At 43.1% G+C, this 23665-nt stretch overlaps 1 protein-coding gene across 7 annotated transcripts in view; it reads left to right on the forward strand.

Moving 5' to 3' along the window:
• The window catches only part of MCF2L2 (MCF.2 cell line derived transforming sequence-like 2), a 162559-nt gene that overhangs the window by 539 nt on the left and 138355 nt on the right, over positions 1-23665 (forward strand). For 2 of the 7 annotated variants that reach the window (XM_086843978.1, XM_086843979.1), the window contains exons 2-4: positions 6685-6823; positions 6961-7028; positions 7160-7251. The exons of the other annotated variants lie outside the window; for them this stretch is intronic. In XM_086843978.1, coding sequence (XP_086700104.1) covers positions 6685-6823; positions 6961-7028; positions 7160-7251 — 299 coding nt within the window. The remainder of the gene's footprint in view (positions 1-6684; positions 6824-6960; positions 7029-7159; positions 7252-23665) is intronic. 7 annotated transcript variants of the gene reach the window in all.

A 23665-nucleotide genomic window follows, 5' to 3' on the forward strand; every position in this document is an offset into this window, starting at 1 on the left:
TGTGATTGATGTGACAGATCCCTTTAAATGACGCAAAAACATCCTGGTAGATGTGGCAGTCGTGATGAACGCCCACATTTCCATGTGCTGGGTGGCTGTAGCTTACTCTTCCAATTACACACCAGCTTTGTGGGTAAAATAATGGAAGTATTTCTGCTACCAGCAGCTGGGTGTTATGTGGCTGCAGTTGTTCTGCTTTACTGTTTTCCCTTGGCTACTCCTGGGCAGGAGACACAGAAAGAATAGCCTGGGAAGCTGCAGTAGTGATCGCCCAGAAAAAACCCTATGGAAGTGAAAAGAGACTGGAAATGGTCTCTATGGCAACAGAAGAACAGTCTTTGGAAAAGGAGATGTAGGAAAAAATGTAGGCTGAAAATACATAACTCTGTCAGTGAGTCAAACCTGTAATTCTTGTCTGGGCAATTTTAAATAAATTGTTTCCTCTCATCTGGCATTCTACTGAAGAATGAAATCCAGATTGCAGTCTTAGCAAGAAATGCCCACACTTATAATTACTGAAGTTGTTTTGTTCTAGATGAAAATATAGTGATTTTTTTTTTCCCCCCACTGTGATTATATTTGGTACTTCCAAGTCATGGTAACAAATGATTTCTGAAATCAGTTTCTTTCTGCACCTGTATAAAACTTTGTTCTATTTGTTGGTCTCTATTCAATCCACTCTCCTTAATGGGGCCACCTCAAATGTAACTTGCATTTCAGCATTTTGTCAGCTCTGGATGAGCCTGAGGTTCAATTCAGCAGTGGAATTTCCTTTCTGCTACATTAACTGAACTTCACAACACAACTTTCAGTTTCATTACCTTAAGAAAGGTTTAAAATTCCAGAAAGGAATAATGAAGCCCAAGCTTCTCTCTCTTGCTCCCTGGGTTTTTTTTCTCTCCCTCCTATATATAAGGATTGAAAATTATGCTTCCTCTATTCTGTTGAATTGCCTTCACTCACCATCTTAAGGTCCAGCAGATCAAACTCAGTTACCATGCCCACTCCTTTGCTTCTATCTAGCATTTTCTGTGGGAAAGACTGTGTTTTACACCAGCCTAGTCAGTGCTCCTTGGGCTGACCTAAATGGGGACCCTTCCCAGTTTGCTGTGGTTTACCCCAGCCAGTAACTAAATCCATGCAGTCCTCACATACTTCTGTCCCTGTGATGGGATGGGAAGGAGAATCAGAAAAAAAAAGTAAAACTTGTGGGTTGAGATAAGAGAAATAATTGAAAGTTTAATAATTGAAACAAAGTAAAATATAATAGTACTGAAGATAACGAAAAATAGCAATAATAATTGTAATGTAAAGGAGAGAGTAAGAAATAAAACCCCAGACAAATGATTCACACAAACCTGACTGGAGCCCAGGCCATCCCTGAGCAGTGATCAGCTCCTCCTGGCCAAATCCTCTGTTTATACACTGGACAAGACATTGTATGGCATGGAATATCCCCTCGGCCAGTTCAGGTCAGCTGTCCCAGCCATGCTCCCTCACAGTTTTTTGTGCCCCTCCTCATTAGCAGAACATGGGACACTGTAAAGTCATTGATTTAGGGTAAGCACTGCTTGACTACAACCAAAGCATCAGTTTCATATCAGCATTATTCTCACACTGAATCCAAAACACAACATTGTATCAGCTTCTAACAAAGAAACCAAATCTATCCCAGCTGAAACCAGTATACCAGTCTTAGGTGAGCCATTTGCAGATGAACAGCCACAGAATGAGCGTTCAAGAGCTTATCTGACAAAAAAACCAATGTGTCAAAGGCTAGTGACAGTAGCAGGGCAGGAAAATTGATTAAGGGGAGGACATTTGTCTTTATAAGTTACTGTGCCTGCTGCCCTGGAGACCTCCCCATACCTCCATCAATCTAGACCTCCAGTCAATTGACACGAAAGCTTCCTAGGAGATCAGCTCAGGGATGTTTATGAGGCTGAAAGTGGACAAATGGCTTCTTTAAAATAAACTACATAGTGTACATAAAAGTAAGCTGGGCCTAAAAATTACAGAGTCGCTTCTATTCAACAGCTTTGTCTAAAATCCAGGCTTTGTTTTAAAAGAGGAAAGAGTTGAAATAAATTAATACAATAAAAATAGGCACATGGATTTTTGAAAAAATTTAACAGCAAACATCTCCTAACTCTTAACACTGGAAGACTTCTGCCAGAATTATGTCAGCTATACAGAGCAGACTGGCACTGGCAGTTTTCACTGTCCAAGCTGCATAAACAAGAGAAGGTTCAAGGCAACATGGCAAGAATATTGAAGGTATCAGTGGAGTTGTTTTTTTTTCCCTTAGATATGATAACTAGGACAGCATTTGTCTCAGCTCAGGTAACTGTGGGATATGATCACTGTATAAAAGATCATGGCTAAGGTGGATACTGCAAATTCAGGAAACAGAGGCCTGAAACTGAACTATGGAGCTTCAGATTTAAAACCAAAAGAAGTAGTTTTTCTTCACACAATGCGTATTTAAATTGCAAGTCTTGTTACTATCAAACTTTATGGCCATCAAAATTATAAGTAGATTAAAAAAATAGCTAGGCATATTCCTGAAGAAATAGAGTATTAAATATTATCAGTCATATGCAGACTTAAGCTCAGAAAGTCCCTGAACCAGAGATCACTGCAATCTGACAGGGAAATACTGGAGAGGGATAATCTCTTTAAGTGGCCTCTTTAAGTGGTGTTTCATGCGCTCTTTCCTGAGGGTATATTAATGGTCCTGATCACAGATGGGCCACTGCCCCAGCCTATGTCAGGACAGTTGTTCTGGAGCACAGAAAGTGAATGATTGATGTAAATGATGGTGACAAAAAGGTTTATGATTGGGAAGGAGGACAGGGAGAGGAGCGGCAAATTTTGCTAAAACTAGTGTTGTATCTTCAGTGGCCTCTTTTTCTTCAGAATGGATTTTACAAGGCACTGTGCTCCTTTTCAAGTAGCTGAAACAGCATCTGAGGCAAAGCAGGTCAGGCTTTGCAGATCTTAGGTGAGAGTCTAAGTGTGAGGGTAGAGCTTCAGGCGTTGCCAGGGCAGCTGTGTGTGCAGAAAAGGTGCTCCTGCAAGTTTTGGCGGAGAAGCCCAGATTTGTCACAGGAGCTGACCAAGAGGCCAGCAGAAAGCCGAGAACAGCAGAGAAGCACTAGCACTGTGACTCTCTTAAAAGCCAAGCAAAAGCACTGTTGGCTGAAGTGTTCCAAATAACATAAAAGTAAGAAAATTTAAAATATGGAGTGCTATTTTCCTTTACTATGTGACTGATGTTCCAGAAAGGAAGCAGCACTCTGTGTGCCTTCTTTGTGTGTGAGTCAAAGAGATATCTGACTCACTTAACAGTTTCTTCTACTGATGGAAATGTGCTACAGATCTGAGGTACTGCTATGGCCATTCAGAAGTGTTGGCAGTGTAATTACCTTTCCCAATTGTGCCGAAAGTGTTCTAGTTCTTCCCAGCAAGTAACAGAGCTTCAGCCTTTGATACAGGGATCAGCCAGTCTAGAGACAAAATTTAAAGAGGGAAAGGGTATGATACCAAAGTAGTACCAAAGTTATCAAAGGAAGAAAAGTGGCAAAGGGATTCTAAACTTTTCTGTTATTCCATCAGCCTGCCTATTTTTCTGCTATGGAAATGTCTTCACATGAACTCTGTACACCAGAAGGTTGTAATCATGTTCTGGAAGGAGATTTTCATGAAAAATTAAAAGATGGGTGAGTTTGTAAAGGTTATGTAGGACTGGGAAAATGGAAATAATCAAGACAGTGAAGAAGATGGGCTAGTTTTAGGGATGGATCTCATTTTGATTCTCAACAGCTCTTCAGGCTCAGTTGACTAAGTGTTTTTTAGTGACAGAAGGAAGATGTATAGCTATAGCTATCTAAGATGAAAAAAAGATCCTTTTCCCATGTGAGAGCTTCCTCTTATACTGTTCATGCCATAGAGTCTTATAAACACTTTTTGTTAGCAGTGTGCAATTTACTTTTAATTTTATTAACATCTCTTACAATGCTTTGGCCTCAGATGTTTGAATCAGGATCTAATAAAGAGCTGGTGATTTGTCAGGCTGTCACTCTACAGAAAAATCAAATTCTTTTGCCTGCTGGCCATCATCTTAGCAGTGGAACCATGGTGTTTGCACTGCCCCTGATTCTGCTTTCAATGAGATCCCTGCCTGGAATGTAAATCATCATCCTCTGTACCTCTACCACATGTTTATCAGTGAGGGCTTTTACCCTTCAGAGGGGAAGTTGGTGTTTGTTGTAAAAGTACTGGCTCAATTTCACAAAAAAAAATTCCCAACACTGGAAATTGTTACCATCCCATCGATGGACTAAGTTACTTCATCATCTTTCAACCATTCCTCAAGTGACAGATACAGGGCTTTCATTTCTCTGTGTCTCCAAACAACCCCTATAGTCTAGACTCCTATTTTTTCCCTTTCTCAGCTTGGGTTTGTAAATCACCTATGCTTTTGCAGTATTTTTTACTTGGTTCCGTCCCCTGTGGCTCTTCCATTAGAGAATTTGTAATGACAATAAACAGTAGCCTTTTTCTAATGCAGGCACCACTGAATCCTGGCAGTATAAAGAAATCATCTTGTAACTGGTAAAACTAATGGAGTTTGCTATCCCATGGTTGTGTCCTGCTGCCTAAACCTTCCCACTAAAATTCCCCCCTTTTATCTGTTATCACTCACATCCTAAGGGAGGGACAGCACCCTCAGCTTGGACTGAATCCCATATAGCTTTGAACGGATCCCATGGAACCTGCAGTTTAAGCTGGACAGGGAGCAGCAAGGATTAATTAGTGAGTCCCTGCTGTATTCTTCCTTTCAGACTTGGTGCATCTGGCTGAGTTTCAGTGCACCTATGAGAATTTGTCTCTCCTGAACTGGATTGCAATTGACCGACATGTTCAAAAGCTATTTCAAGGTGTACTGGAAAGCTGGAAAGCAGATTAACATAACAAGAACAAATAATAAGAGAAAAGGGATCTTAAAATAGCAAATATCCACAAGTCTGCAGTTACTAATGCTGAATAATAAAGTTGGTATAAGAGCATATGGTCTTAAAATAGCTGAGAATTAATCTAGCTAGAAATTAGACAAAGGCTCTTAGTTATCCTTGATGTTCTTGAACAGCCTTGCTGTAGGAGTCGTGAGAGCAAATCATGTACTCTGCTTTTCAGTGTATTTCATTTATGAATGGGCTTATACACTGTCTATGCCTGCAGAAAAAAAAAAAAGAAAAAGTCTTTTAAGTGTCTGGAAACATGATGACTTTTCTAGTGTCATGTTCCTACCTGACATCTGCGACCCTTTAAGAAAAAAATAAAGCATCCTAGACCCTTCAAATTCCCCAAAAATATTATAGTTAGATGTTAGCCTGCTTCCCACATACATTTCCCCCCGCCAATGATGCCATCTCTTCCCTGGCTGGGGGAATCCTTTTAACATTCATCAGGGTCTCTGCAGTTTGACCTGTACTGCACAGATAGGCAGTAAAATTTGACCTCAGAAAAAAATGGCTTTTGCTTTAATCCAAAATTGTTGGCAGGTGGGTGGCTCTGAAGTCATCCTTCTCATGTTTTCAAACAGATTTGCTGTTAAACTCACTGAAGTATGCAAGGAACTTCTCTGACTGATTGTTGGTCAGTCAGCCAAAAATGTGGACAACAGCACAGGTACTCATACTGGCTTGTAGGTCAGCCAGCTGATTATAGGATTTTCCCTTCACAGAGGTAAACCTCTTTGCAACACCAGGACAGGCACAGTCACTGTGCTGTAACATCTGCTGAGCCCACAGGGGTATTTTACAGCTCCAGCTTTGGGCATATGTGTCAGGTTCTTTGGCACGCTTGGAAAGGTGGACTTAAGCAAAACTCTATGAATGGGTAGGGATCTGGATTTAGAGCTGAATTAATTCTGTGGAAATAGAGCAGATCTTGCAGGCAGCTGCACCCTTCTCTGTTTTATTTCTTCCATTTTACTGTGCAGTAAGTTTTCCATGTTTCCGGAGTTACCTTGTGTGGAGCTTCAGGTAGGCTTCCTAGGATGAGCTGCAAAGAGGGATGGAATGGAGACATACAAGTACTTGGCTTATCCTGCCCTTTCTCGCTTCCTTTCCTGCCTTGCTCTCCCTGTTATCGGATAGCAACTGGGATCTGTAGCCAGCAGGGTTGTGAAGCTTTCCCGTTGTTCGGCAGCCTGTCGCCCCACGGCAGCCACGCGTCCGGGCAAGGCTCAGCTGTGTCGCAGGCACCCAGGGACAGCTGCTCCCTGCTCCCTGCCCTGGCCACTGAAGGTGGCACGCTGAGCTCCGTGGCCATGACGGCTGGTGAGCCTTGCCCAGCACCCACGGCTGATTAATTCACCCTGCTTGTACACGTGCAGCTGGAGAGGGTCCTGTGGGCTCAGGCAGGATCCCGGGGATCCTGTCCGTGCAGGTGGAGCAACAAAGCCTCTGGCCACAAGACACGGAAAACTCCCAGTGTCCCCCCCCTCCCCCTCCATGGAAGCGGTGGCCCCGCAGGCAGGGGCTTCTAAGAGGGCGTGGGAGGAGGGTCTCTGGGGACATTGCGGGGTTTCACTCAACGACAACCTGCAGGGCACTCGGGCCCCAGGGGCCGAGGGGGAGCATCAGAGGCTGTGAGCGTGCTGTTCTCCACTCCCAGGCACGCTGGTGAAGGGAGCGTCGCACAGCAGCTGTTGTTAGAGCTCTCCTGCCAGCTCCACTCCTCCCGATGCCATTCCTACCTCCAGGATTTTTCCCTGACTCGCAGCATCACCATCCAAAAGTCTCCCTGGAGGAAGGTATCTGCTTGCTGGTTTGTCTCTTTATCCCTTGCCTCATCCGCGGGAGAAGGGAGGAAAAAAGCCATAAGCAATCAACTCGTCTGCTTTCCCCCCCTTTTATATTTCCCCCCTCCTGCTCCCTTCCTTCCGTCAAGAGGGGTAAAATCCCCGTCTGGAAGGAGCTTTTCAAGGTCCACGCATGGATGGCAGCAAATTGGAAGAGGTGAGCAGCCAAGAGAAGATGTGAGAGCTGGAAGGGCCGTGCCGTGGGAGTGGTCCTTGCTTTGTGTGCAAGTGAGGCAGTGAGTGTGCAGCCTCCCACTCTGGGTGCATCTTTTTTTGGATGCTGTGTAGTTCCCTGTGTGAAATGCTTTTTTGGCTAAAAGAAGAAGAGATGTCACATCAGGAGCTCACCCAGCGACTGACTACGGTTATCACCCATGTGGGTAAGGCATCTTTATTTTTCTTACTACATTTGTGTGGATTCGGGGGCCCTGTTCCCCCAGGAGGTGCTGCTGCCTTTGTGTGACAATATCACACCTGTGCGTGAAAGAGGAACCATCAGCAGACTGCGAATTCCTGGCTTTGGGCAATTACACAGACTTTTATTGATGCTTTGTTTTCCAGGCATGTTTTCTCTGAAAAGCAGGAATAGTAGGAGCTTCGTGTCCTACCTGTGAAGTGATCTGTGTAAAATACACGAGCACAGTTTTTGCAGGGAGGTGGTGGAGAAAAGGGGGTGTGGGAGGATGCTCGAGCAATGGAAGCGCTAATGTGCTGTGCATTTGCTTGTGATACTGGAATAGCAGCCCACTCTCGGAGAATCTTTTCATGGCCTTTGCTGTTTCAGAATTTCTGGAAGATGCTAAGACAGGAACAGAATCTCAAAAGATTTTCTCTCTGTCAGGCTTTATTTTACTGTTTCTAACATTCAAATGCCAATGAATACAGGTGAGGCCCTATGCTTTGCACTGGCATCCTTATGCATCTGAGCTGGATACCCACCTGCTGGCACTGGGGACTGCATGACCAGGAGCTGAGGAACCTGAAACTAGCAAGACAGTAGGAGATGCTGGTGATTAAAACATCAGCTGAGAAAAGCTTTTGTGACCCTTTTTTCTTACCTACAGTTGAGTTGAAGCAGATTGCAGCTGTGTTGCATCACATAAAGAGAACGTTTGTAGTTGAATTGCATAGGAGCAAATTTTATAGTTGTCAGTGTTTGCAATGGATTGTGTGCTGTGAATGCAAAGATGTTGAACAGGTTCCTGAAATGCCTTTTTCACTGGCTTTGTTCAATCTGTATATGAAACAGAATGTGACCAGAATTTGGCTTTTAGAGAATATATAACTAAGGTTTTAGACCAACATTATTATTTGGTTTGATATTAGCTATGGCAGCTGAACTAAGTTTAATAGAGCACATGCAATCAGTATCTTGCCTAAAGAAATAGCGCAAAAGCAGATTCAAAGTCAATGAAATATTTAAGACCAGGCCCTATCTCTCCAAAATCTTTTCAAGGATAACCTCAGCAGGAGCTTGGGATGGGAGAGAGTATGATTGCCAGGAGAGCTTGCAGCAGCAGGCTCTTTGACCCAGTAATGCCAGCATGAATTGTTCTGCAATTGTGCAAATTCAGATTGACATGAAGTCACATGAATTCACATTTTTTAATGAAGATCTGAAATTCAATATGAAGCATTTTTTTATTTTTTTTAAGAGTATTTCAGGAGAGCCAAAAATATTTTTATATATTCTGGTTTTCCTTTTAAACTCAATGCAGGTCCCCATCATCCATATTGAGGTATGATACTCTCTTGATATCAGAAGGGACTTGTTTGAGGAAACATAGCATTATGTTACCTACTATGTAATATACTATTGCCTAATAGGAAGTCATAGAAATGTTGATGAACCTTTCCCCTGTTCTCTGCTACATTCAAGAGAGGTTTCTGGGTCATGAAGCTGATGCTAGAGTCATTGGTTTCTTGGAGGTCAACCAGCAGGCCAGTCCTTGGGAGAGGAGAGAAGGTCACAGAGCTTGGTGTTTTTTTCCATTCCACACTGAGGCAAGAGCCTAACTGATCAGCTTCCATCAAGGAAGCATAATCCTACCATTTCCCCAGCCATTTGAAACCTACAAACCAGACCCTACTTGTGGAGTCTGCCTGCCTTTTTTTGTAGGCAAAGGTAATTTTTTATTGAATGTGGCAAAAATAGTTGTGCAAAAGTGGAAGAAAGAAACATTAAAACATTTGCTATTGGCTGAAGGAAGAGCATTTCTTGCAAACCCATGATGATGATGATGCACCATGTTTATGAATCACACGTTACAACATGGCTGCCTTAGCTGAATCAGCAGTAGCTTATTGGAAGAAAAATTCCTGGGAAGCTGCAGGAGTCTCTTGTATGTTCATTGGGAATCTTTACAGCTCCAACAAGTGAAAGAGCTCTCACCCTTAGGAAACTGAGGGAATCCCTGGCCATTTATTGTGTTCACTATTTTTACAGTTCTCACCCTCATATTGCCACTTGGACTGGTGGGATTCAAACTCTCTAGAACATAGCCACCTCTTGGATGGGAGCACAGCTCCCAGCTCACCCAAGAGCAGGAGGGAATAAAGTTATTCACAAAATTTGCAAAATGCCAAAGAACTTTATGGGAACGTTAAAAAGAAAGAACTTTACATTTTCAATGAAACCTTTATGGAATCATTTTGGTCTCTGTGAAGTAATGACACACCATTTTATTTTTAATGTGTCAATAAGAGTATCACAAAGTTAATTGCCTGGGGCTCAACTTATCTGTCCTGGGCAAAAGCTTTCATCCCTCATTAGCTGACTCATGTTCTGTTACAGTTCTTGTGCTAGCAAAAAAAGCTTCTTATCCTGCTATAGACTTCATACATACAGTACCTGCCTCACCTGGATCAAAATCAAAGCTTTGAAGGTATTTTCCTGTTCCACAGTAGCTTTCTTAGCTTGGTACTTTTCTATTACCAGCCTTCGTGGTAGCACATCTTCAAACAGTGTAAAACAACAGAGGACCAAATTAGAACTCTTAAATAGCCCTGTTCTCCCTCAGCCTCCCTGGGAGTATTCCTGACTGTCCTTGTGTGGCTGAGGCAATGGGGCCACCACAGGTGCCTAGGACAGGAGTAGTTTGTGAATGTTAGCAGGCTTTCTGCTTACTATCTGGGATTTAGCAGCAACACTACCCAATCTTGTTACCAAAACTGCGTCAAGAGTCTTTTTTAAATTTACCCTACTTTCATTGAACTTGTTTGTTGGGAGGTGTTGGGGAAACACTCATCAATTTTGGAAAAAGCCTGTCCTTTGGGTAGGTGGACAAGTGGCAGCTCTTCTGTGTTGGGGAGGGAAGAGCTTTGCAGTGTGCCATGCCTGGTGCTGACGGCAGGATTATTTGCCTGTGGGAACACGTACAGCTCTTGCAGCCTGCAAAGCCCCCAGGAATATGCTTTTGTGCTCTCACCACCCACCCACACTTAGCAGTTGGCCCCCAGAAGTCTGATGCCAGCTTCGCTATGTGTGGGCAACATTCTGGGCACAGTGGCGCACACAAGCACCTCCACCCAGTGCCCCATTTTCTGCAGATTTTTTTCTTAAAATGATTTTGTTATAGGATGGAGCTGCCAGAACCAATGTGAGCTGTCTCAAAAGGCCAGCAGCTTGGCTCCCCTCTTGCCAATAAAGAATTCCACAGCATACGGGAGTCGGGGTTTAGTTAGAGGCTCCCCACAGTTCTCAATGAAGTTGTAAGAGATCCTCCCTTTCAAGTGTTAACTGGACCCAGATGAGCTGACTGTCAGTGTCCCTGGTACGAGAGGCACTGATTGGAATTTGCAGAAAGCACTACATTGCACAAATGTTACATACAAGAAATCACCCCATATGTTCATGTCATCTTTCATCTGCTTTTACACACTCATATTTCCCCAGTCTCTCATTTTATGGAAAAGAAACAAAAAACCCAGAAAGGAATTTAAGCAACTTGATGGAAATCAAAAGGAAAGTCAGTGACTAAACTTAGTTTAGGACTGACATCTCTGGATTTAAAATTCCTATCTGTTAACTATGGCATGTGAATTCCTATCACTTTTTGCTTAACCACTGGAGTTGGGGAGCAGTGTAAAATACCTGTGTTTGTGAAGAAAAGCTGTGTTATAATTTGGGACAGGAAGTAGAGGATGATACTGCATCTACCTGACTGTGTGAGAGGAATTTAGGTCAACAGAATGGAATAACCCGAGTTGGCACCTGTCCGAGGCCAGTGGCTAAGCATCACAAGTCACAGAATCTGCTTTATGCTACAAAGCCACAAATAATCTAATATGTCACAGCTGGACAGACAATTGCAATGTTTCTGATATATAGCTATGGACATCAAGGACATAAAAAAGGCATATTTTAAGAGATTAACTTTTGAGGTACCATATCAAATAGGCCCTTTGCTACTCCTGTGTGAAGGCTTAAATCAAATCAAATTCCTTTGCAACATAAAATTCTTGGCTTTGTTTTAGAGCATTCATGCATTTCAGGAACTCTTTTTGAACCATGGATTCTGTGTCTTTGTCCTACTTAGGGATTTCTGGTGCACAATAAAGGGAAGCTGATCTTTCCATTGACCACAGCACACCAGATTTCCTCACCAAATATACAGGCATGGGAGGGGCATCTATCACTGCATTCCAAATGAAATATGACAATAGAAAACTGCAGAAATGGGTTTGCTAAATTTACTTGGGATCTCATGCTTATGAGAAATGTTTGGTTGAAGTTTCCCCATTAACCTACTTCTATAAAAAAATTGGGCTTTTATCATGTTTGTATCTTTATCTCTGTACCCCAGTAAAGCTTTTGAACTGTTGGCCAATTTTCACCAAACTTGGTGAAGTGGCAAAGGTCAAAAATACTGAATTCATGCCAAGTATAAAAATAGTATCTGAAGAGAAAAATGAAAATAGTGAAGACAAGGGAAATAAGCTCATTCTATTAGACCTCAGAGGTTCCATGTGGGAGGGTGGAATGTGGGAAAGGAGAGATAACAGCAATTTCTTTTTTAGTTTCACAGCTTAAAAAAAGCTACTTGTTTACTTTTTTGTTCCTAGATGGTGGTTATTAATTTTACCCCATTCTATATGGCCTATTCTGTGCAGCTGTTTCACTGAAAACAGTTTAGTAAGGAACTGTTTAAAAGTGTTTTGCTAATGCTGCGACTTTTGTATCTATAAAAAGTGGAAACTAAGCTCTCACAGAAATCCATGAAAAATCTGCAGATGTGCCTGGTGCACTTTCCAAGACGTAGAATATTGCAAGTACCACAGACTTGCTTAAAGCCCACATTCTAACCAGGTTTGCAGAGACGTTATCAGAAATAAAGACTATAAGAAACTGCTGTGAGTTGGGATCCAGAGCACTAATTTGTCTCAAGACAAATATTTATGGTTTGGCCTCATGTTCAGGTAGACAGAGGTGACTAAAGAGCTTCCCAGAAACAGTAGCATGCATTAAGGCTGCTTCAGTTTCAGGAGAGGACAGCTCAGAGATCCTCCTCTTCTACATTACATCTTTTACTTTAGGTGAATACTTTTTCATATGGGATGTGATCCTGGCATCCTTGACAGAGTTTAAGAGAAATCTTGCAATATCCAGGTGTGATACTATTAATAATTTCTTTTAGAGCATCATGCACTAAACAGAGCCATGCACAGCCTCACAGAATTGAAAGGCTGCTTACAGTCCTATTTTCTAATTTATTGATATCTTCCCCAAACCTGGCTGTTACACCATGAACTTTCACTCTCATGCCAGTAAAAGACCAGGACATTGGGGAGAAAAGGGAATAGGAGTTGCTATCCACCATCTGCTTGCTGCAAGGTTTTCACACTTTCTACTTAAGCATGTTGTGATAGCAACTGTTGGAGACAGGGAACTAGGCTGGATGGAACTGAGGTGTGATCCAATCTGTCAGTCTCTAAGTCACTCTCTCTTTCAAAAGCCTCTGTGTTGCTGCTGTTAAATGTAATGCCACAGCAGTCTCCCTCTGTCCTTTATTTTCTAATCTACCTCAGTAATGACTTGTAAGTGTTTGTCTGTTGGCATGGAGGAGTGTTTAACATGCAAGGAAATTAGTAAAGTCAGGTGGCAGGATCCAAGTTTAGCTGTTAGTAGTGGTGATGCCTCTGGTCCCTTCCACAGCTGTGCTTGCCAGACACCGGGTTCTGTACATCCCTAGAAGCTCTACTGGCTTCTGCAGTTCATTTTTTAGTGCCTGGAAAATAGTTGGGACTCAAATGAGTTATTCCAGGATACATGCTTCAGCTGAAAGTCTGTCTGCTGTTTGGGTCAGCTCTTCTCATGACTTTCCTGATGCCTACTATGTTTCAGGCCTGTATTTCAGACAGTGTTAGCCCTCTACTGGCAGTTTTAGTGGAGCAGAAAGCAGAAACCTCTGACTTCCAGAGCAGGCTCTTGTTAACACTATATGGTAGTCTTTTGTTGGGTCCTGGGGGATTTGGGGTTTTTTTGGCACATTTTCATTTTCTAGGGGTAGGGAGAGGGCTGGCTATCAAATAACATTTTTTTAAAAAAGAATGAGGTAGCTTAGGTCAAAAGCAGGGGAGAATGACAGCAACATTCAGTGAGCTGGTCAGACTGTGGTGATTCCCAGTCTGCACTTAAACACTTCAGGGCAAGCCCTGGGTTACCTGGAAGAATAAAGTGGGAGGAATCTCCAGGGTGAAGCAAATGCAGGAGGTTTCCTCCCGTGTGATGTCTCTGAGTCAGGCACGATGAGAGATGCTGGTGCTGGCAGAAGTCATTGCTTTCTAACAGGGCAGGCAGTAGTGACCATTCTGCATTGCTAAAGCCCAAGCTTAAAAAGCAAATAGGACCAAAAGGAGGCAGAGAGGAGCCCCTGTCTGTTCCCATCTCTATGTCAGAGGGGAGCTCAGATGGCCTCGCTGGAAATTAAACTAAGCTGACATCTATCACATTGTTTGGCAGCTTGTTAAATACAAGGGCCTTTTTCCACCTCCTGCCTCATCTTTTATTTAATTCCTTTTTCTCGCCTTCCATATGGTGCCTGAATTCAAGAGTTCCCCTGAGAGGACATTTCCCTGAGGGAAACAGGATCAGGATTTGGGAAGGTACTTCCAGCACCAGGTTATCTCAGTGAGTAGAAAATAAGCTAATCAATTCTATTGCTGTCCCTCTTTTCCCCCTTCTGTACCACTTTTGAGGCCTCTTTTAGTCCCAAGGCTGGACTTAGTGTTTGATCTAGGATGAACTTCTCTGAAGGGGGCCCAGATGACTGCTAAAATAATTTTGCCATCACAGTGTCTGGTACATGACACTAGTCCTGTCTGTGCATTTTCTCCTGTTCTTCAAAGCTGGGCTTGTGTTCAAGTGTTTGGGAGAAGAGAAACCATACATCTTTCATGTTAATGCTGTGCTTTAGCCTGCAGTCCAGGCTTCTTGTAGCTCCCTTTAGAGTTCAGCACAGTAACATCTGGGTTGCCCCAGGTGGTCAGTGGGTCAATGACTGGGAGTAATATAAGTTCTCTGCAATGCTGCCTGATCCTGCTTATGTGAGAAAATGTTGGAGAATGATATGAAAGAGATAACATGGCACATGGATCATTGCTAATCAGTGACTCACACTAACCAGTGCAGCAGATGCTGCCAGAACTGAAACCAAGGAACAGAAAGGAGACAGGGTGAAGAAACAGCCAGCTCTTATATGCATAGATGGAAAATTATAAGTTGTAAATACCTAAGTGATCTGTAAGTCATGGTGTGGAAGGAAGTACTGCTTAGGGAGCAGGAACACTGTAAAAAGCTCTTGAGTTTAGTGGAGCAAAGGACAGCAGACTCCACTTTGGCATGGGGACAGATGTGTAGGGGACAACTGGGTTGAGATCTCAGTATCTTCAAACTCCACTGTCGTGTAAGCACAACACAGATAGCATCTGTGAGTCCAAAAGCATAACTGCCTGTGAGGAATGATTGAGCTCATGTACTGGAGAAGGGCCATGCCCAGCATGTGAAATCAGGCTGGTAAAATTTGAAGCAACAGCATTCATTAAAGGGTGAAATACATTACATTTATATGTACCTACCTCTTGTCTTTTGCAGTGCAGCATTGCAGTAGGTTGGTGCCTTTTCAGCAGAGGCCTGCAAATAATTTTGCATTAATGAATTATTCTGAATATAATTATGCATTCATCCTGTTTTCTATTAGAATATTTCCTGCAGTGTAGTACGGAATGAAGTCGTTAACAGAGACAGACAATCAAAAATTTCCATGGACCCTAGGATTTAGTTTACAAAACTGCTGTGTTCTGTCTCCATCTTTTCTAGCCATTGCAGGGACCTAACATTACAGTAAAATATCCCCCAAAAAACGGCCAGAGGAAAGACAGACTACCAGGATCAATAATCCATGCTGTCATTAAATGATTATCTATTTTGTTTGCCAGAACAGCACACATACTCAGTCACTCTAGGACACACCCACACTCCAGCTCAAAACCAGCTTTGCACCTGCTGTTCATTGTATTCGATGTATTTTTGAAGACATGTTGTTCCAAAATGGATGATGTTATGACCTTTGAGTCCTGAATCTTTGGGCAGTCAGGAGCTAAACAAGCACAGCCAAAGCACTGAGTGTCTGTGCCTTCATGGAGACTGCTACTCATATCAGTATCATTGCTCTGCCTGTCTCAAAGGTGAATTGTGCCCACAATTTGGCTCCAGTATAAGGTACTACCATCTCATAGTCGTTCTCCTGCTCCGAGCACACAGGGACTTGCTTGGCCCTTCAAGGCAGCCAGCCCAGCCCTCTCTTGTATCTGCAGAGCTTCCCTGATTCCAGAGGTACGTGAATGCGACACAGATGAAGTTCTCTGGGGACTCAGTTGCAATAAGTGCAGGACTATTACAATGAATGCAAAGCTGACTCTATGGAAGTTTAAACAGAGACACAAAGGTCCTTTTTGGAATGTTAGTCCAAAGTTATTTTGATTTTAAAAGTCACTGATTCCTGACCTGGATTACTCAAGCATGGGAATAAAGGTTAAATTTCTGCAGAAGCCAAAGTCCTTTGGAACATTGCAAAGAGGTGATGAGAAATGATCTGTCATCAATATTACAGCCAAGTGCTTCTGATCCAGAAAGATGCAAAGAGCTCTTTATTTCTGTGTGAATATGGGGAACTGCTGGTACTCAGCACTCCGTGGGACCAGATATTTTTGTCTGAGTGCACTCAGCTGTAGCTGACCCAGCTGTAGCCCCTGCTGCAAATAGGTATAAGAGGCAGTGCAGAGTTAGCACCTACTGTCAGCATTGTTCTGGGTTCATATGGGGATCCTGAGTTTGTCAGAGCTCAAGGAAAGCCAGGCTGAGAGGATCTGAATTCAGATTCCCGACATCCATCAGTGCAACCTGTGATATCTGTGCTTCCAGTTACCTCCATCTGTGTCTCAAAGATCTTGGATGGAAACCAGCAGCTCTTATCTTGATGCTGATTATGCACCCACCCATATCACCTAATGCATGAGCACCCCAATAGTACTACAGTGGGGCTGTCATAGTATCCATATATTAACACCTTAAGTTACAGAATTTATATGAGGAAGGCTGGATCTGCCACTTCCACAGTGCAGTCTGTTGCCCAGGGCAACAAGATATGAGGGGCTGCAAACCATTTAGCTCTTGCTTCCTCTGCATGACCGGGAGCTATGTGATTTCCAGGTTCCCTTGGGCAATGAATTGTCTACAGCTGGCCCCAAATAAAAGAGCAGTTATCTGCAGTTCGAGACATAAATACAAGACAAACAATGGTGATGTACAGCATTGTGAGCTGCCTGGCAACAGCTGCTGATAGGATCTGACTCTCCTCTTACATGCCTTGAGCTCCAGAGATTTTGTAGGATTTACTCACTTTTTATACTGGAAAATCACTTCAGGTTCAATGTGAAGAGGTGAAGAAAATCTGAAACCAGAGAGGATGTCTTTCAGTATTTCAGGAGAGTGACCTTTGCCTTTAAATTCCAAGACCTATAAGAATTTTAGTTATGCATAGGTAGGCAATTAGCCTACAGTTACTGGCATTTCCAGTTATTATTACTACAGTATCTCCAGTTTAATTATAACTTTCCAAGGATGTGCACATGCTGACAGAGGTATCGAGACAAGAACTGCAGCGAACACACGCAGCTCTAGTAGCAATGACAAATGGAAATTAGATGATTTGGATGTGAGAAGTTTGAATGTGCTGCCTGTTAATCATACGTTACACTTTAACACTTTGATAGCATTTTTGTCTGGTATGGATTTCATATTCTCACCAAATTGCTGTGGCTAGAATTACTGTTAGGAGAGTTTGCTTCTCATTATCAATCAATAATTCTTCACCTGACAAAGCATGACTATAAATGTTTTCCCCCTGTGAGTCTGAAGTTCGCTGTTATCCATTATACTGTGGTTCAGAGGTCTCTGAAGCCAAGGCTTATTTTTCAAAGGGATCAATATTGGTGTTTGCAGCATAAAAACCAAAGCTGATGACATATATAGGAGCCATACTATTGATTTAGCAATATCCAGAGAAAAGGTTATTTCAAACTGAAATAGCTGTGGCCTTAGCATGACCCTGAGCTGTAAGCAGGTGCATAACCAGTCAGAGAGCTCCCAGCAATTACATGCCAGTTTTTGGTGCAGGAAGACTCCTGGAAATGCCTGATTAATCCTTGCTATGGTTATCAGCTTATTCTGTGAAAAGAGACTCCCTATTTTTTAAATGAGAGATTCTAAACTATTTTCACCATTTCCTATGTCTCAGATATTTGTACTGTTATCTGGGTCTAGTATCTCTTCCCCTTCCACACTGACAAAACCAGGAGAGGCTGCACAGCTGGCTTTGAAGTCACAGTTCAGTTTGAGGTAAACTTTTTTGTATTATTGTTGATAGCTCATAAAAATCCATCTTCCTGGTTTTGTTTTCAGCTAGGGGAGAATGCAGATTCAGCAATGTGCAATTGTCATTTTGGATCATGTTGAATTACACTCTGGCTATACAGCAGAGCCTTTTGCATCATTTTGTCTTGAATGGCAGCAGAGAGCTGGCAGCAATTGCCCTGTGAATAGCAGAACTGGTTGGACAGAGCAAAGAGGAGCTTGTCAGTGATATTTTGTACCCATTCTACCTCAATATCTGCAACAGCAGCTCTGTAAAGGCCACACACTGCTTGCCCCAGTCTGCCCTTCAGAGCTGAGATGTCAGCACTGTGTGAGGTTTTCCCAGTCCAGCAATAGGAAGGAGAACTGAAACACAGTCACTCTCTGAATCCTCTTTCCAGCAGGACAGCGGAGCAGGGCTGCTGCCCGGGGAAGGGATGTGTGTGTGTGTGTGTGTTGGTCTCAGGAAGAAGCTGTGCCAGAGCAGCCTCCTCCGCCGCGGGGGAAGGGCAGCAGAGGGCACAGCAGCGCTTTGACACTGCATTTTCCACCGCCCCAGACCCTTCTCGGGTCAGCTGAAAGGCAGCATGTTACAGAGCTGGGCAGAGGAGCCTCTCTCCTTGAAGCCCCTTTTCCAAGGGATGTGATAGCACTGCCGGGTTTGGTGCCCAGGAGCTGCTCTCCGTTACTGGAGAGATTCAGGCGCTTCCAGCTCCGCCTGCGTGCGGAGGAGCCGCTGGAGGGCGCGGGATGGGGACCCGCTCCCCAAGGGGGACCCGCTCCACAAAAGGGACCCACTCCCCAAGGGGAACCTGCTCCACAAAAGGGACCCGCTCCCCAAGGGGGACCCGCTCCACAAAAGGGACCCACTCCTCAAGGGGGACCTGCTCCCCAAAAGGGACCCTATCGCCAAAAGGGACCCGCTCCCCAAAAGGGACCCACTCCTCAAGGGGGACCTGCTCCCCAAAAGGGACCCTCTCCCGGCCCAAGGGGCTCCGCTCCCTGCCCAAGCCCCCCAGAACCGTCGCATCTCCCAGCTCCTGCGGCAACAGCATCACCATGCAATGTACCGGCAGCACTAATTCGGAGAGGACCGAGGTCACCAGAGATAAACAGCGAGATGGGGGCTGAACCTTTGAAAGTGGGATACAAAAGTTCTCTGTTTCAGCTTTTCATCCAAACTGGGTTATACTACAGGAGGACATCGTTTGACTACATGTGTGCTATTCTTGATCTTTTTAGAAACAATAGTATAAGTTTCACATAAAATCCATTTTCCTATTTAGAAGTAAACATGTCTGTTTATTTGAATCTGTAGAAAATGTAGGAAAACCGAATCTTATAACAACTTCTCTTTCAGCAAATGTGAGAATCTGTTGTGATTTTGATAACTTGATTAAACACCACTGAAGTTATTAAAAGTCTAAAATATCTGCCAGCAAATAAAAAACCTAGGAATATACCTTACAGAAAAATAAGACAGATATTAATATGTTCATTCTTATCCTCCAGAGAGCTGTCCTACAATACTCGAGCAAAGATGGAGACATTCAAATGATATATCAGGTCTAAATTAATCTAACAAGCCTAAACTGCAGGTCAGGAACAGCAGAGAAACCAGCTGAAAACAACATCACCCACAGCATAAAGGGAAGGGATGTGGGAACCCTCCAAAATGCAGTAGCTGAAGCATTGGGTAGAGGGTGTGTTGGTGGAAGTCTCAGAGAATGCTCCGGGAGTTCAGGCTGATTGATGTACTCAGTGTACACTGACTCCATGCTGCTGCCAAATGCAAAATATCTTCTCAATAGAGCTCACATGCTCTAAATTACCTGGCATGTCCACTGCCAGTGCTGATATATGGGATCAGTCATTGAGCCTGGTCTTAAGACTCCTTGTTAGTGTTTTGTTTTGTTTTTATTTTACCCAATTACTTCGTTCTTAGCAGTTTTAGTTCAGCAGCCTTCACTATGAGACCTGCTGACCCTGAATGTGTGCGTAGTAGTAATTAGACTAACAACAGATAATGCTGCAAAATCTTAATGAGCAGAACTCTATTTTAAATTCAGTGTTGGAAAGATGAAGATATCTACAAAATCTACATAAAATATTAAAAAATATATGAAAAATATAAAATAACATTGAGAAATACTCTATGTGCCTTGCTTAAGGCTACAACCAAGAAAGAGATATTTCTTAGTATGTTAATAGATATTTCTTTCCTTTCTAGCTTTACTACAGTAATTTCAATTGATCTTAGACAAAATGTATGAATACCTTGGGATTTAGTTCCCAGCTGAAGAATTTTTTCCTTATGCTTTATTATTTGTATTGAGATTTTAAAGTTCCCTGGTGAATTTTTACAATGCTTCTGATACAGTTAAAAATATTGCATTTTTTTTGTTTGTTTTACAGTTGATTGCTATTCTTGAAGTAAGTATATTTAAACAAGAGACAAGAAAATATTGTGTAGAATTATTTGCATCTATGCTACAAAGGAGCAGCAAAGAAGTGGTTAAAGAGAGCGTAAAGCTATTGCTAAACCAATTCAAAGGGCTCTCAGGCCAGCGGGAGATGTGTGAATATATGCCTTTGGCACACTCCTCCCCATTTTTAGGCTTTTGTGGGGCAAAACTCTAGGTGAAATTATTCCTTCCCCCACAAGCTTTCTTCAAAGAGTTCTCAGATGCATACTCAAATATATCTAAGCAAAAATATTCTTCTTAAAATGTATCCTTTTATTGGCAATTAGAAAGGAAATAGTCTATTTCGTGGGATTAACAATTTCTCTGTGGTGCCAGAGTGCTCAGCTGAGAATCACTGGAGAAGTACAAAGCATTATTTAATGCTCCATGCCATGAAGTGAACTTATGCCTACTGGGACTAAGGTCCATAAACGGATGTGGGATTTAGATACATTTTATTGAGTTAATCTTTGCTGCTCAGCAGAAAACATTTGTAATGGGGTTTCCTGACAGACTAAAGGGTAATTTTTTATCTCATCAGAACATTGCACCACTCAGCTTTAGGCAATTTATGTCCACGGTGCTGTTGAAATCAAAGCACTGTCCTTATTTCCTGTGGGCTGGAGGTGTAACCTTGTGCAGAAAGTGCTCAGCACCTCCCAGCACGTGAATGCTGCATGTGGGACCCTTGCAGTTGACAGGGAAGGTCTTTGTGCCTTAGTGTAATGTTGCAGAAAAAACCTTGTGCTGCTTCATGTAAGAAAAGTTCAGTCAGGTGCAGCTCTATACTCTTTCTGCACCTGAAGCTGACTTACAGATGTCTTTTTTTTACTGTGTGGGCTTATTTGCCTGTTAATATAGATCCATGAATAATTTTAGTCTTGGTATGAAAGGAAATGAAGCTTTCATGCTCATGCTTTTTCTATCCCAGCTGGCCCTTTTCCATATAATTTTAGCAACTCTTGCCTGGTTTTGACAAAGGATTGAAACTCTTGGCTTCCTGTAAATTTATCCTATTTATATATTCGAGATTGGGTATGGTGACAAAACCCGGTAATTGTGCTGGCTGAGGAAGAGAGGGAGAGTGTGGGGTTGTGGTAATGTCTTGCCTTGCCATGCCTGGTGTGTGATGCAGTGCTGCAGGTGGGGAGAGGTGAAGGAAATGCACACATGTTGCACACCAGTGCATGTGTTAGCAGGTTAACCATACCTTTATTTTCCTGCTTCAAACCAGGTTTTGGTGTGACTTGGGAAATCACCCCATAGATTGTGTCTTTCTAGAACCTTTAATCTGCTACAGCTAGTGGCTTAGAGACTGGGGTGGGTAAACTGGGCTGGGAATGTTACAGGCTGTGGGTTGGACATGAGGAAGGAACAGCTCTGCAGGATAATGCACTAAACAGGACAAATTCCTGTTACCTGGATATAGGTGTCTGCAAGCATACAGCTGCCCTGTATGCTTGCACTTGTGGATGCACACAAAGGAGAGTGTTCCATCCTCTCATTTGCTGGTGCTCAGCACAGAGAAATGCCTGTGTGGGCAGGTCCTTCAGGACAGACCTCTGGTTTCTGACAGCAGTCCTGGCCTGGGGGAAAAATAAGGTCTACTTCACAATTACCAGAGCAGAGGGAATAACTCCTCTTTGACTGATTTTATCCTCAGTTCCCTAGATAAACACAAGCCCTGCCCTGGGGATGTTAAAGGGCTGTGTTTGATGTGTATCTGCCAGCTTAGAGCCCAGTCAGACAAAGCAGTGTCTAGGAAAGCTCTACAAAAGCTCTTTCCTTGTGGACTGCACAGAGTGACTGAGTGAACCTCAGTGCACAGACAGGCGAAGAGGGAAAAATCAATAGTCCCTAAGGCCCAATCTCCTACCCCTTGTGGTAACTGATGTTGAGTGCTTGAGAGATGGCAAGAAAACATTGGAAAGGCCTTTACTGTACTTTGTAATGTGAGAAGCTCTTTCTTCCTGTTCAGCTAACATCTGGCATGTGTCCAAAAGCCTGGAGTATCAACAGCCCTTATGATGCTCACAGATGCTATTTTTATCCCTGTGTCTTTCTGGTTCTCCTTTATGTGTTTTAAGTTATGAATTGCAAGCAAAAAAAAAATGCTGTTTCCATCAGGGAATGTGCACAGCTGCTCCTCAGGGAAAGAAGCTGTCCTGGTGGTCTTGGCTGCATGGATCCAGCAGCTGTTCTGCACTAGGCGTGCTCCAGAGGTTCCTTGCAGGGAGAAAAAGGTGAAGGGGAAAAGAAAGAGGAATAGAGCAGTGAATCCAGTGCAGTGCTCTGAATGACAGCAAGGATCAGGGTTACCATGTCCTGGAGGTGACTCAGTGTGTCTGTGGCAGAGCAGAGAGGAGAAAATATGTTCCCTTCTTAATGTCCAGAGTCTGTCCTTTCCAGCTCCCATGGGGCTGCTGGAGAACCATGACACAAAGACTGTGCACTGGTGCTGCACTGGTAATATGGTTTAGGAGTTGGAGAATGGGGTTCTGACATGCCTGGTTTTATAGATCACAACCTTCTCTGCGTTACTCAGTGTCTCTCTCATGTATTTCTTTTGCATTTACTTGTCTCTCAGTTTATTCCTGTGATTTTAAGCCAAGAGCCATTTATGTTTTGGGCAGATTCCTCTGAAAGGCTCTTGGTCTCACTTAGGTCTGTAAGAATTTTCATGATCAAGACTGGAATAATGGCATCCAAGCCTAAACCCTGGATCTAGTTACTCTTTGCCCTTGTGCCAGTTACACTTTGGTAACTCTGGGGTCTGTTTGTTTATCTTGCCAAGCAGAGGCCTAGCAGGACTGAAATGCCTTCTGCTCTTGGTGATCTGCTCTTAGTTGCAGAGGTCAGGAGAGTCAGGTAAAATAAACCTTGCAGGTGCAGCAACAATTCATGTCCACTGCTTGGCCTGTGAAGATTCTGCTCATCTCCTGATCTCCTGAGAATCTTATCTAATCCAGCAGTGATGTCACTGGATTGGGGGTTTCTTTTTTGTCTGCTTTTTTGTTTATTTGTTTTGGATTTTTAATTTTTTTAAAATTATGGTAATGGTCCTTGAAAAACTTTGATGTCTTCACAGCTTTGAGATGACAACAGAAGTTCTTTGGCTAAGGTTGTCCTTTGATCTTCACTATTCACTCCTGCTTTTGGCAGTTTGCGTGGGAGTCTGTGTGCGTCAACAGTGGCAGAATTGTTGTTTCCCTCTGCTGAAGGTGACCAAAAATGTTTTGCTTGTCCGTTAAGAAATCACTTTAAGCAGATCAGTGTAATGAGATTCTGAAGCCATATGGCACTGGAATTAGTGCCTTCTAGTGCAGGAACTGCCTGTTGTAATTGCAACAGTGCTGTACACTACAACGAATTTCAAGAACAGAGATGTTTTTTCCTCTGCTTGTTCCTTTAACTCCT

The sequence above is a fragment of the Cyanistes caeruleus genome, chromosome 10 (assembly GCF_971803275.1).
Source record: "Cyanistes caeruleus chromosome 10, bCyaCae1.hap1.1, whole genome shotgun sequence".
In the NCBI taxonomy this organism is placed as follows: Eukaryota; Metazoa; Chordata; class Aves; order Passeriformes; family Paridae; genus Cyanistes; species Cyanistes caeruleus.